The sequence below is a fragment of the Vitis riparia genome, chromosome 19, assembly GCF_004353265.1.
Source record: "Vitis riparia cultivar Riparia Gloire de Montpellier isolate 1030 chromosome 19, EGFV_Vit.rip_1.0, whole genome shotgun sequence".
Lineage (NCBI taxonomy): Eukaryota > Viridiplantae > Streptophyta > Magnoliopsida > Vitales > Vitaceae > Vitis > Vitis riparia.
The window spans coordinates 7518826-7532871 of record NC_048449.1 but is presented as its reverse complement, the minus strand read 5'-3'; the positions used below and the strand labels follow the sequence as shown (position 1 = coordinate 7532871).

The following is a 14046-nucleotide window of genomic DNA, read 5'->3' as shown; positions in this document are numbered from 1 at the left end:
ATACATTTACATTATTAAAAGAAGCACATACTTATATAACTCTAGTAACTTTATCCCTTATCCGATGTGGGATATGATGTAAAAAGATTATAAATGTTTTTTATAATAACTCTGTAATGAGATCTTAATGATTTAGTGATATATTCTTTCATCGTTTTCATTGAGGCATATTTTTTTAAGGATCATGATTGCTTCTTTGTTTTTATGCTTTGGAGTCTTTGAGATGTAGCTGCGTTTTTGGAGGATCATGGTTATTTCTTTGGTTTTATGCTTTGGTGTCTTTGCAAAGTAGATGTGTTTTTATTTTGGTTTCCGAAGACGGGTAGGAAAAAAAAAAGGGGGGAACTAGATTTGCCTACCATGAAACTTTTATTTTCCTTAATTATTTTTTTTCACTAATCAAACACACTTCAATAAAGGGAAAATTGGATTAAGGATGAGTAACAGTTGAGATTTTTTCTTCCAATCCTATCTTTTTCTCAACAACCCAAAAGACCCAATGGAAAAAAATTTTCTGTTACTAGTCATAATTCACAAGGATTGGTTGTTGTTTTACGTTTCGTGTACATTTTTGTTTTTTTTGTGTGTTTTCAATTTCAAATTCCATAGGATTCTAAGAAAAGTTTATCATTAGTTTCTCCAACGTGGACAGATAACCATTTCCCTTCATATATATTAACGTACACGAAACACGATAATGAATCTACATTGTTTGACAATTTCATCCTAATTATTTTTTGATCGAGAAAACATAGTTACTTTACTCTCCATTAAAAATTTAAGGTTTTTGTTTGCTCATCCGATAAGTCTAAACAAGGTTGAGTAAATACTCTTTATTGAAGATTCAAAATTTTTTGTTCATTCAATCAAAAAGTCTAAAAAATGTTAAGACAAATTAATTTTTCTAATATGAATTCATATTTTTAAAAGCGCTTCTTAAATTTTGTTAAACACCAAATTTGTTTTAAAAAACAATTTTCAGGATAAAAACATTTGAACTTATAACATAACTTAAAATAATGTGAAGTGATACATAAATATAATTTATTTATTTTAAATCTATTTCCTATTTTTATTCTACTTTTATTTCTATTTTCTTTCAAAATTTTTATGAAACAAACATAATCTTGATAAAATAGAAAGTGAAAATTACATCACAATACTTTGAAGCGGCTTAGTCTCTATGGATTTTTGACGAAAAAACCATTTTTTTTAAATTATTAAAATATGATACTTTTAAAATTATTTATAAATCAATGATATTTTTATACCATCAATTGAAAGTTGTTTTTTCAAATGATAACTTCAATTTAAATACGACAATTGTCTTTTTGCAAAAACAACTTCAAAGTCCAATTGGATTCCTTAAAAATATAGTAAATTTGGAAATAGTTTCAAAAGTGCTATATTTTAATAAATATTTTTTAAAATTGTTTTTTTTTTTTAAAAAAAAAATGCTCAGTCTCTTCCTTGTGGGTTGGATAGCAATTAGCATAGGTTATAGAGGGCTTCTCTGGTCTTAGGTCCATATGCGCCAAACGCACAGACCTTTGGGCTAGCCCGACCACTTTAAAACGGCCCAGATCCATATATCTGCTGGACCTGGTCTGTCCTTGCCTTTAGGCCCATGAATCAAGTCACCAACGGGAGGTTTGCTGACAGCGTGGCAGGGCAAGTTGTTGTTTGTGGGGCCTCCACGCCAGACGTTCCGGGCCCCACTACATCTAGTTGACGAAGCAGTGACGTGGATACAATAATTAAGGAATTCCGAAATGTTTTCCCCTACCAATCATCGGGCTAATATTTTCCAAATTTCTCAACCATTGGGGTCGTCCTCTTGACCTGAAACGTCCCCCTCCTTTCTCAGATTTGCTTCAATGGATGAAGTGATCACAGCCGCTGATGCTTCATCCATCGCTGGATCGACATCATCTGGGTCGTCAATCATCCCCAACAACCTCCCTCTCCTCTCTGCCTTCCTTTCCTTCGCTCTCGCTCAATTTCTCAAGCTCTTCACCACTTGGTACTTTCTCTATTTCTCTCTGTTTTTTTCTCTATATATTGTGGTAGTTTGGTTGAAATTTTCTGTAATAGAAGGAGCTCCGAATTTAGGGTTTTTGTTTTGTTTTGTTTTTTCCCCAATTTTGTTCTGTTTGGTTGCTGAGAAAAGGTGGGACAGGAAAATGAACCAATATTTTTGTCCCAAAAACCAAACCAAGGGTTTATGTTTCTACTTTTCTTTTGGTTTAGGTTGATTTCAATTGGCCATTTGGATTTTGCCAGAGCATTCTAGGGTTTGAGTGAAAATCGTTTTCATGCCTTAATATGCCTTCTTTTAGATTTAATTGTTGAGTACCTATTATGGAAAGAGGAGATAAAAAGCAAGCTTGCTTACTTACAAAAGCGGCAACAGGCACTTTCTTTGTCAAAATATCTAAGCCGAGATTTATGGATTACATGCAACATAAGTCTAAGAAATGCATAACATGTATTGCATGTTTGAACACAGTTAGGTATTTTAACCAGCAATGTAGTTGGGTATGCTGGCTATTGGGCTATTTCATTGAATTCCGAATTAGGGATCTTGGCTTTATATATCTATAAAAATGAAAAAGGTGCTTAAAACATGTATGTTAAAGGGAAGTTAGAGATGCATTTAGTTTGAGGCTATTTCTCAATCAATATTGTTTTTCAAGCTGGCCAAACTTGCTGGTTTGTTGTTGAGAAGGCAATAATCCTTATTTAAACATTATATCACATGCTAGCGGGTCTGTCGTCTGTGCATCGGCATTTTTCTTTCTCAACAATGCTGACTGGGAATGAGCTAGCAACTCTCATTAGGAGTGCAGTGCCAATTACCTCGTGAAAACATTTTCCTCCTGGAAACTTTAAGCTAGATTTTGATGAGTGTTGAGTGGGAGATCCAAGTGAGATGTGAGCATAGTAGTTATTTTTGGACATAATCAAGTGGTAGTGCCATCTGCTCAGACTTCTTAGGTGTAAGTGAGTGGCCTTTCATGTGGTGACAGTTGTGTTCTATGTGCTAAGTTGGCTATATTTAGCTAGGCCTTTTGGGTTAGCTAACAAAACATGGTTTCAATTTCTGTAAATGGGTCGAAATGAGCCTGAAAACACCAAGCATTGCTCCCTCCTTGGTCCTCTTTCCTACCAAGATGCTTCATTCTCCCCTTGAGCCAATATGCTCTTGCCACCTCACCATCCTTATACAGAATACCCTTCATGTCAGAACATATTCCCTTGCAATAGCTAATGTTTGAGAATTGCTAATAAAGGTTGACAGGCTAAATATTGTTTCTTTCTCATGTTTATATGGTTAGAGTAAAAGCAATGTTTAACTGAGGAAGAAACTTTGTTTCATCTTTGTTGATATTTTCATATTGTTCCTTGCTATAACTTTTATATGCAGCTAATATTGATTAGTTGCTTGTAGTTCTCATTTTTCTTCTTTGTAATTTCTTGCTTAGTCTTTGAATATCCTCCTAGACGTGCAGGTATAAGGAGAAGAGATGGGATTCTAGAAGGATGCTTGGGTCGGGTGGAATGCCTTCATCACATTCAGCAACTGTGACAGCCCTTGCAGTTGCTATTGGTTTTCAAGAAGGAACTGGAGGATCAGCATTTGCCATTGCAGTGGTTTTGGCGTGTGTTGTATGTACTTTTTAACCAGGTCTTATTCATTCTTTTGTATTGGCATGCTTGCCTATGTTCAACCTTTGTCCAGATATCTGAAGTGCAAGCAGGATCATAACAAATTAATCTTGCAGTTTCCCTTTGTTGGCTTTGTATTGAGTTCAATAGATTTCTCAATTATGAATTTTTTTCCTGCTTGTTTTGGTGTTTAGGTAATCAGGCATTACAATTGACCTAGGACCATAACTATGGACACTGGTTCTACTTGTTCATAAGAAGGTTTTGTTTTTTTGGACATCAGTTATTTGCTGTCATAATTGCACTCCTAAAAATTGAATGGTCAATCATCACTCTTGTTAAGACCTCAATCAGCTGCCACTTGGAGCAAGTGGTCTGAATTTGCTGGTTAGGCTGTCCATTTTGAAACCAAAAGCCCATTTTGAAGAGAATAATTGATGAAAAGCATCCACAAGCCCTATGTAGTTTTGTCTTAAATATGTCCTTAATCAGTGCTGATCAATTATCATGAGTATCAGGCATGGCTTATTAATCAAGTATCAATAAAGATAAAGTATAGGCAAATTGGTATTATGAAATAGTCTGTCTTGAAGTGACACTTTGGCATTACCTATAAAGCAAGATATGCAAATTTGTAATATGAAATAGCCTGTCTTGGAGTGACACTTTGGCATTACCTATAAAGCAAGGTATGGTTAGTGTTTTATGAACTGTGTTTATGACAATGATTTTAGTGTTACCAAGTGTAAATTTTTAAAATTTCTAGTATCATTATATTTTCTATTATGTTAAGAGAATTCTTAGTACAAATATTACCATGAATCCTGCATTAGGGGTCAAGGGGTAAATGCTTTTATAGAAGGATGAATTCTACTATTATGAATATCTTAGAGAGAGTAAACCCAAAGATTAGAGGCCTATTTGGTAATGTTTTTGGAGACAATTCTCAATTTTTTTTTTTTTTTTTTGAGAACAGTTTTTAAAAGATGTTCTCAGTTGTTTTTCAGGAATAAAATTTTGTTGGGAACTAAAATATGAAAAACAGTTTTCTTGGTTTATCCTGCATTAAGTGTACATTTTCTATTATGTTAAGAGAATTCTTAGTACAAATATTACCATGAATCCTGCATTGGGGGTAAAGGGGTAAATGCTTTTATAGAAGGATGAATTCTACTACAATGAATATCTTAGAGAGAGTAAACCCAAAGATTAGAGGCCTATTTGGTAATGTTTTTGGAGACAATTCTCATTTTTTTTTTGAGAGCAGTTCTTAAAAAATGTTCTCAGTTGTTTTTCAGGAATAAAATTTTGTTGGGAACTAAATATGAAAAACAGTTTTCTTGGTTTATCCTGCATGAAGTTGTACACTTATATAAGATGCAAAAGTTTTCAAAGTATTCTCCATTTTTTTTAATTGTTGCTTAGAACACTCTACAAAAAACAACTGAGGACACCTTGAAATTGTTCCAAAAAACCACCTGTTTTCAGAACAAATTCTGAAGAAACTGTTTTCTGTCCAAATTCTGCCAAATGTGTTTTTTAAGTTAGAAAATTGTTTTTTATTTTTAAGAACAGAAAAATCTTTTCAAAAACAGTTACCTTAACAGATCCTAGAATTCTCATAGAGAGCAAGGGGATGAGGTAAGATATAGTAGAAATCTGGATATAGGATGCGCATGCTCATCGTATGTGTCATGGCCCCTATGATTATGTACCCTTCCTGAATCATACTGTTCTGACCTATGTTTGTCTGGTTTATGGAACTGCTGATAGTTATTTTATCTCTTTTAATACTTTTCCTTGTTATTTTCACTTATCAGAACTATAATCAACTGTTCATTATTAATTTGGAGTTAGGCTGCTTGGAGTATTAATTTTGCTCCTTTACAGGTTATGTATGATGCTTCCGGTGTGAGACTTCATGCTGGTCGACAAGCTGAGGTAAGAATTCTGGTAAATATAGATATATTGAGGATTAGAGAAAGTTTGTTCAGATAAAGTGGGTTTTTCTAAAGATTTTGCTATGACCCTTTGGAAATACTTCATTTGGTTTAGAGTAATACTCAGCTCAGCTCATCTCATCTCTGCATATTCTAACAATTGAATCGTGTTTCTCCATTACTTTCTAGTATCTATGGCCATGTTTTATGTTTAATTATAGGCCATCTCTTCTTCTGCAGTAGTGTTGGTGCATATTTATTTTCTAAAAATTATATTTTGTCATATTTGTAATTGAATTTGATTTCTCTTGCTGTTATTCATGCATTGTTTATCCTGCAGAGAAGAACTAAACAAGAATTGACAGTTTCCTGCAATTCTAGTTGCTTGTATGTTCTAGTAAATTGTGTCCGGTTTCTTGATAGGGTAATAAACTAGTGCCTGCAGCTTTATGACATGAACTTATGTTCTTTGATTGTCCTGAGAAATAAACATAGAATTGTCTTCATTTGAGTTATGATGATTGCTTGGAGCTCCAATATTGAAGGCTAGGTTGAAGATGATTTGAACATGGAATATCTTAGCATACTTCCTTGCTGTATTGTGTCATAAAATTTTATCATCACTGAAAGTGTTGACGTGTGAATTGGCTTCAAAGATTTCAAATATCCATCATGGTTATTGTTGGATTAATATAGCAGTTTTGCGTGGTTTACACCATTGTTATCTTTTTCTTTCTCATATGTCCTTGAAGGAACTAAATTACCCTTTTCCTTTGTCTGTTTTGCAATTCTGGGGTTAAAACATGTCCAGTCAATGTTTCCTGAATCCTGTGGTGGTCTGTGAATTCTAAAATGAGATTGTTTGTGTATCTAACCAGGTTTTTTTTTGTCATCTCTTCTTTGATGATATACTTGTGTTTGATGTTTATTGCAGTTGTTGAATCAAATTGTGTGTGAACTACCTCCCGACCACCCCGTCTCTAATGTTAGACCTCTACGAGATTCACTTGGTCATACCCCACTTCAGGTTTGGTTTGTTCATATGTATTTTGTGTATATTCATACATTCAGTAATCCTTTATCTTGTTAGTAACTGATTGTATTTTTCTTTGCCCACTTACCATTCTTGTGGGAATGGACTCTTAGGAAATATCTCAGCATATCATTTTATTCCTCCTTGTAGACATGTGCATTCTTTGTTAAAGTTGATCATTTTTCAAGGAGAGTGGTCATTACATTTTCCTAATATAGTAATTCTTATTATGACTTCATCCGGTAAAAAAATGATATTCTTGCTACAAAGTGTTCTATTTCCTGAGAATGGAAATGAAACAATATTTGATTAGCTAGACAGAAAACCCACAATTCATGATGGAAGCCAAAATAAGCAAGGAATCTGTTCTATTCACCATTCACTTGAACTGGCTGTTGACACATATTTTAGCTGCTATTAGTTTATGAAGAGTTTGTCTTTTAGGGACAATGGATTCATCATCTTCAATGGTCTGCACGGAAATCATTCTAGCGTAACACAAAGAAAAGTAATATTACAACATCATGATACCTGCTCTTACTATGCAGAGTAAAATTGCTCCTCTTTTTTGTTCAAACCATAAAAACTTGTTCAAGGTCCTTTTATAACTCTAGTATTAAAGCTAATTTGACAATTTATCCTTGAAGTTGATCCCGTACACCCCCAATATGCAGACACAAAATAACTTCCAGAAAAATGGAAATGAAAGGTTACAATGCTGAAACTTTGTTTTGTGCTCCCCATAATCTGTTTTGAGTGGTGAATTGATCCTCTACAATAGTCTGTAACGGTTCCAATCGATGTTGTGCAGGTTGTTGCTGGCAGTGTGCTGGGTTGTGTAGTAGCATACCTCATGAAAAGTTAACAGTTGCGACATTTGTTTGGCCTTTTTTCGGTGCAAAGTTAACAGGCTCTTGATTTGATCAGCTGCTGCATTACGAATCATCATCCTGTGAAGAGGAGACAGTGAAACAGAAGGAACACTTTCTGCCCCGTGAGGTTCTAGTTAAGTATTTAGCTTGTCCTGCTGTCTGGGGTTCGGGAAGCCGCTGTTCAAATCATGTGTAATTAGTCTTCAAGGTTTTAGAAGTAGCTTATATTTTTCCTTAGTGTCAGCTGCATCCAGCATTCTAAACTGTAGAGCACAACAGAGATTACCCCCTTCTTCGTACTCGTTTGTATTTGTGATGTCGTGGATGATCGTAAGTTTAATTTGTAATTAAGATTTATTAACTATGAGGAGACATAAAATTCCAGAACAATTCCATTCATTCAGTAACAAATGGATTTTAGAGGAACCTGCAAATTTCCGAAGCTTTTTTAACTGCTACTTCAGTCAAATTCAATGGGAAAATATTTGCACATCTATATCCAAATAAACACTTGTATTTTTAAATTATTTAATTTTTTGTTTTGTGATAAAATAAGTGAAATAAGATTAAATAACGTGTAAAAATAACTTGTTAATTTCAAATTTATTTTTAATTTTTAATTTTTAATTACTATTATAGGATTGTAAATTTGTATATTGCAAATGCGCCAGGTCGTCACCATTCTCCTGAACTCTCCAATTCAAATAAAGCGAGGGAAATAGTCATTAAAACGACGTGGTTTTTAACACCCAAGAGTCAAGACTACGATGTTGTTTCATGCTTCTCGCGCACAATGAACTGTACGCCCAAAACGAACTGCTTCTCTCTCGCGCCCATACCGGAATCACCAAACCGTAACCCTGATCCTAACCCCTTGACGGCGATGACCGCCTCCAATTCCCACCGCTTCTTTTTTCTTGGAATCTAACCACGACCAACTCGAACGCGTCCAGGCACGTGCTGCGCGAGCCGCCGCTATCCGCCGCAGAAACGCCGCTGCTACTCAGCCTTCTGACCCTCCCGATCCATTTCTCGAAAAAGAACAGATCATCGAGTTGTTCCAGAATTGCATAAAGCTTGCAAGAGAAAATGTCAATAATGTGTTAACTTTTGTTTCATTGTGATCGTATTTTGACTGAAATCTCTTTAACAATGTGTGTGTGTGTGTTTTTTTTTTTTTTTCTTGGTCACGATGTAGATAATAAATCAGAAGAACACTTGGGAGCTAAAACTCATAGACCATCTCAGCGAGATTATAAGGGTTGATGCAGAGGAGAATACAGAGACTAATTTTCAAAAGGTTCTAAGCACTCGTATATAAAATATTTGCTGGAATTCTACTTGAGTGTTAATTAATTGGTTGATTAATTTGTTTTTGTTTACAGGCAAGTTGCACATTGGAAGTTGGGGTAAAGATTTACTCCTTGAGGGTGGATTCAGTGCATTCTGCCACGGATTTAGGTGGTGTTTGTTTTTTTGGCTTTTTGCTGAAAGTAATTTGTTTTCAGAATTTAGGTTGTTTGTTTTTTTACTTTTTCATGATTTATTATAAACTTTTTACTAAATAGAAAAAGCCAAAATATGTAGCTTTTTCTAAATAGAAAAAATAACATATTGGTTTTTCTTTATTTTTTAATACTTAATAAAAATAAAATACTACAAAAACAAACAACCTAATATTTAACACTATTAAGTATTAAGGTTCTATTTAGAATTAAGTAAAAAAAACAAACACCACCTTAGTCTTTTCCTAAGCTCGTGCGGCACTTAGACAAACCAAAACCCTTGATCTTGCTTGGAAGCTTTAAAAGGCATAATAAGCCACTCTTAAAGAATGAAAGCTTTATTACTTTCAAAGGAAGTTATACAATGCTTAGAAGCTCACTTGCTTGGTTAGGAAGTGATTTGGGTGGTGCCTTGGCCAAATGAGACCCTCACTTATTTATAGGCACCAATGGAACTCTCTGGAACCTTGGAGGGTTCCTTACAAATCAAGAAGATTTTAGAATACCCTACACAATTCTATGTATAACCCTATGTACAAGAGATCTCTAGAATTCTCTAGAAAGCTTTGGACTCCTCTCATGTCTTCCACCATAATGTAGAGATGTGTGAACATCTCTAGGCATCTCTAGAACCTTCCACACTCTTCCCTCCAATGGCTTAGTGTAGATGGTTCCAAGAGTCTCCAAAAGCTTCTTGGTCTCTATATAAACCCATGAGGAGGCTCATTTGAAGCATCCTGTGACACTCTCACCCACCTATGCAGTCGACGTCCTCGTCGTTGCCTCTTTCTGAAACCTCTTGATGTGTTTCCAAAACCTTTTCAAGGCATCTGCATGTTCCCAGCTTTCCTGCCTCCTAGGTAGTCCTTTCCATCGGACTAGATACTCTATCACAGGAGGGACCCTTTGTCTCTTGGTGACCCGTTCAGCCAGGATATTTTTCACCTCCTTTTCTCGTGAGGCCTCAGATGGATGCAGATCCCTGCACTTTCGATGCTTGGAGTGCTGCTTCCTCTTACCCATCAAGTTCACCTTTCCCTTGGTGACCTTGTCGATGTATGTGTGGGCTACCTTAGCTCGCTCCCTTTTTGCCTCCTTTACTTGCACCCCTGATAGTAAGGAGGTTTTAGGCGTACTAGGCTTTGGGTTGAATTAGAGGGCACCTAGTAGCTGCATCGAGCCCATATGTGCTTCGTCCTCCTGTTCCCTCTCCTTGATCATGGCATTGAGCGCCTTCCTCTTTGGATAATCCCGTGCCTAATGTGGACCGTCACATAGGAAACATTTGATTTTAGGCGTAAACTCCTTCCTTTCCGCCTTACCCCTTCCTTCTCGGACATTAGGCGTCTTGCCTAATCCCATTCTAGGAGCATTGTGGTCCCTTGAGACCTCGTCTCCCCCACCCGTGGCGTGGCTATCTTCCAAAGACTCAACCTTGGATGAGTCTCCCTTCTTGTAATCCGTTAAAAACTCTGCTACTGCCATAGCAGTGGCTAAGTCTTGAACGCCTCGGCGCCTTAATTCCTGCTCGGCCCACCCTTGCAGGTTATCCATGAAGTTGAATAGCAACTCCTCCTCAGTCATGTTAGGAATCTCAAGCATGAGTGAAGAGAATTCCTTGACATAGTCGCGTATCGAGCCTGTGTGCTTGAGACGCCTCATGTTTTTCCTAGCCAGGTTAGCCACGTCCTCGGGGTAGAACTGCCTCTTAATTTCCTTCTTGAAGTCCTTCCACGTCTCTATAGTGCAAATGCCTTTCTCCATATCGGCAAACCTCCGATGCCACCATAGAGTAACTGTGTCAGTAAGGTAGAGGGTTGCAATTCTTTCCTTAGTTGCCTCATCAGTCAATGCGATAGCCTCGAAGTATCACTCCATATGCCATAAGAAGTTATCTAACTCCTTGGCATCCTACTTGCCACTAAACCCATGTGGCTTCGGCACCTCCACCCTAGATGCCTCCTGTGTGGCCATGACCCATGCCGACACAGCAGCCTTGTAGATGGCTAACTCCTGCTTAACTTCCTGGTCTCGGGACTCCATTCAAGTGGCCAAGGCCTCTATCCTTGACTCCATGCTAGCAAACATGCTCAAGACCTTTCCTTGAAAGGACACAAACTCTTTGTGTGACACTGGCTGAACCTGTGAGACTAGCACCCTCTCACGAAGGTCTTGGATCTGCTCCTTTAGATCCTCTAAACCCTTTTCCATGCCTTGCTCGATCAAGTCTAACCCCTCCCGAGTGTCCGCCATGGCTAGCTCCACCTTGGCTAACCTTGCTTCCATGTTGGCAATGACATCACGAGATTTATCCTTCTTGCTCCCGCCTCGTTCAGTAGGCTCAGTCTCCCTCCCACGGGTTTGCTCGCTAGTCTCCTCCACGTTAGAGCCCGACATGCTTCATTTACTATGCCCACTTCATAGCCACGCTCTGATACCACTTGTCACGGACTTAGTCTTTTCCTAAGCTCGTGCGACACTTAGACAAGCTAAGACCCTTGATCTTGCTAAGTCAGCCTTACTCTCAATGCTTAGCTTGTTAGGCTAAGATGCTCACAACTCGAAAGCTTTAGAAGGCGTAGTAGGCCACTCTTAAAGAATGGAAGCTTTATTGCTTTCAAAGGAAGCTATACAATGCTTAGAAGCTCACTTGCTTGCTTAGGAAGTGATTTGGGTAGTGCCTTGGCCAAATGAGGCCCTCACCTATTTATAGGCACCAATGGAACCCTTTGGAACCTTGGAGGGTCCCTTACAAATCAAGAAGATTCTAGAATACCCTACACAATTCTATGTACAACCCTATGTACAAGAGATCTCTAGAATTCTCTAGAGGACTCCTCTCATGCTTTCCACCATAGTGTAGAGATGTGTGGACATCTATAGGCATCTCTAGAACCTTCCACACTTTTCCCTCCAATGGCTTAGTGTAGATAGCTCCAGGAGTCTCCAGAAGCTTCCTGGGCTCTATATAAACCCATGAGGAGGCTCATTTGAAGCATCCTGTGACAATTCAGAGGCATACAAGATCCTTGGTGGGATTAATAGTGCTGGTCTAGTAAATGAACAAGGTGGGGTTTTAATTTTTGGATAGTGATTTAATTCTAATGGTTATATGTCTTCTTGCATGAAAACATAGGTTTCTTTCATGGCTTCACAAAAGGTTGTTAATGACTAACCTTTTTGGTGTAAATTTTTCATGATTGGTTATTTAATTATGATTTTTTTCCCCGGGAGGATCTGACTTGTTTTCTATTGTGGTGACATATTCTGATTTAGCATTTAAGATGTTACTTTCAAGAGTAAAGTTAATTTGATTGATTCCATATTTTCATTTTTGAAAAGCATTTATGTCTATTGTGGTAGATTTGATAAAACTTTAAGTCTACTTTCAAAATTTGATTTTTGTGAAAGAGTTCACTCATTAGGTATGGAAAGTGTAGTGTATTTCATTTCAGTTATTCCACGTAATGGGAACAAGTGATGTTCCTCAAAACATAAATGCTACATTTGGTTCGTGGAAAATTTGAGGGAAACTATGAGGGAAAGAAAATAGAGAGGAAAGAAAAAGTGAAAGAAAATAAAGAATAGATTTAAGTCAAGAAATTATTTTTATTTGCTATTTCAAATTCAATTTTCACATATTTTAGCTTTTTGATATAAAGATTAAATAATTTGAAAATGCATAAGTTTCTAAGTAATTTTAATTACATTTGATTTTCTTTGATGTTTTCCATTTATATGCACTACTTCAAATTCATTTTTCACTTATTTTAACTTTTTGATATAAAGATTAAATAATTTGAAAATGCACAAGTTTCTAAGTAATTTTAATTATATTAGATTTTCTTTAGTGTTTTCCATATTACAACTAAACATGAGAAAATCATTTTCCTTAACAATTTTTTTCCTTAGTCTTTTTAGTAACCAATTATAACCAAAGTAAATTAAGTTTGATGAGAGTAATTGTACTAAAAATATGGCATAATCTATCAATTGTTTATGGATAAATTAATAAACAACATTTAGGGTCTCTTTGGAAAATCTAGTTCAAAGCTGAGGCAAGGGATGGATATGATGGTGAAGCTCAAGTTCTATTGTCAATTACTAAAGATTATAAATTTCATTTCACTGGGCTATGAGGACCATGCTTCACCATTTACACCGTCTTGTTGCCATGAGAATCATAGTTCACTACATTGTTCATTTCCCTGATGTTCTGATTTGGTACCGGAAACATTGGTGGAGGGTGACAACAACAACAACAGAGATGATGAGGGTCATTCTAAAAAAGAGCCAGATAGGAAGGTTGTTAGGTCTCTGGCTTATTGAATCCCTTAATGCATTAAACTGCAAACTCGTGGAAGTATTTTTTTTTTTTTTTTTTGCAGATATCACCTTTGTCCACATTGGAATCATCATTTGAAGCTCTTAATGTAAAGAGGTTTGACGGTAATTTCATGTGCTACAATAACCCTTTTAAGAAGTGAGTCAGTCAAATATGGAATAGTTTTTTTTTGGTATTTCTAATTTTTTTTTTCTTGTGACTGTCCAGTTGCTTTTACAGTGGATCCTCTTTATCATCAGACATCAGCCCAGTTTGATGGAGTGAAGGGTCTCCTACTGAATAATCTTGCTGTATATGGAGGATGTCGGGTGCTTTTTGATTCTTTGGAAGTACCAGGAAAGTGCATATTATGTTCAAGTGAAAATAATAGTTCAGATATGGTTGCTATATCTTTTGCCAAAGGTATATGTGATATTGCTAGCATGGGCAACTTGATTTCTCTCTTTTTTTTGAAGCCATTTTCTTTTCTTTTCTTTATCACAGAATATATTGAGCAGATGGTGATGAACATGCTTGAAAAAAATGAAATTTCCCCCACTCTTAGGGATATCATGTGTCTGTTCAATGAAGAAAATCAACAGCCATCTCATACATTTAATGAAGGTCAGAAATCAGAAGGAAGTACAGGATCAGTTGATATGTTGAGTTCAATGGCAATCTGTTTGGTAGCTATGAGGCATGG

The 14046-nt window shown here is 36.4% G+C and overlaps 2 protein-coding genes across 3 annotated transcripts; both read left to right on the top strand.

The window, feature by feature from the left end:
• Positions 1–1792: 1792 nt before the first annotated feature.
• LOC117909386 (uncharacterized membrane protein YuiD-like) lies at positions 1793–7948 on the top strand. Of its 2 annotated transcripts, XM_034823416.1 has the most exons (6): positions 1793–2023; positions 3513–3669; positions 5560–5610; positions 6544–6636; positions 7290–7351; positions 7454–7948. In XM_034823416.1, the coding sequence occupies exons 1-6, from the start codon at positions 1878–1880 to the stop codon at positions 7482–7484; spliced, it is 540 nt and encodes a 179-aa protein (XP_034679307.1). In that variant the 5' UTR covers positions 1793–1877; the 3' UTR covers positions 7485–7948. The 2 variants fall into 2 exon arrangements, with proteins under 2 accessions (XP_034679307.1, XP_034679308.1); XM_034823417.1 differs by lacking the exon at positions 7290–7351 and having other exon boundaries at positions 1797–2023.
• A 453-nt stretch (positions 7949–8401) lies between these two features.
• LOC117908130 (condensin complex subunit 2-like) lies at positions 8402–8992 on the top strand (the record flags this gene model as incomplete). The annotated part of the gene is made up of 3 exons (XM_034821797.1): positions 8402–8605; positions 8713–8814; positions 8900–8992. Coding segments are annotated over 3 exons (399 nt in total), but the record flags the coding sequence as incomplete, so codon positions are not given.
• Positions 8993–14046: the final 5054 nt, after the last annotated feature.

Bases quoted from the DNA above. Each gene is read 5' to 3' on its own strand.
- LOC117909386 (XM_034823416.1), top strand. From the start codon at position 1,878: ATGGATGAAGTGATCACAGCCGCTGATGCTTCATCCATCGCTGGATCG. The intron at 2,024-3,512 runs GTACTTTCTCTA...CTAGACGTGCAG, and splicing joins CTCAAGCTCTTCACCACTTG to GTATAAGGAGAAGAGATGGG. The intron at 6,637-7,289 runs GTTTGGTTTGTT...TTATCCTTGAAG, and splicing joins TTGGTCATACCCCACTTCAG to TTGATCCCGTACACCCCCAA.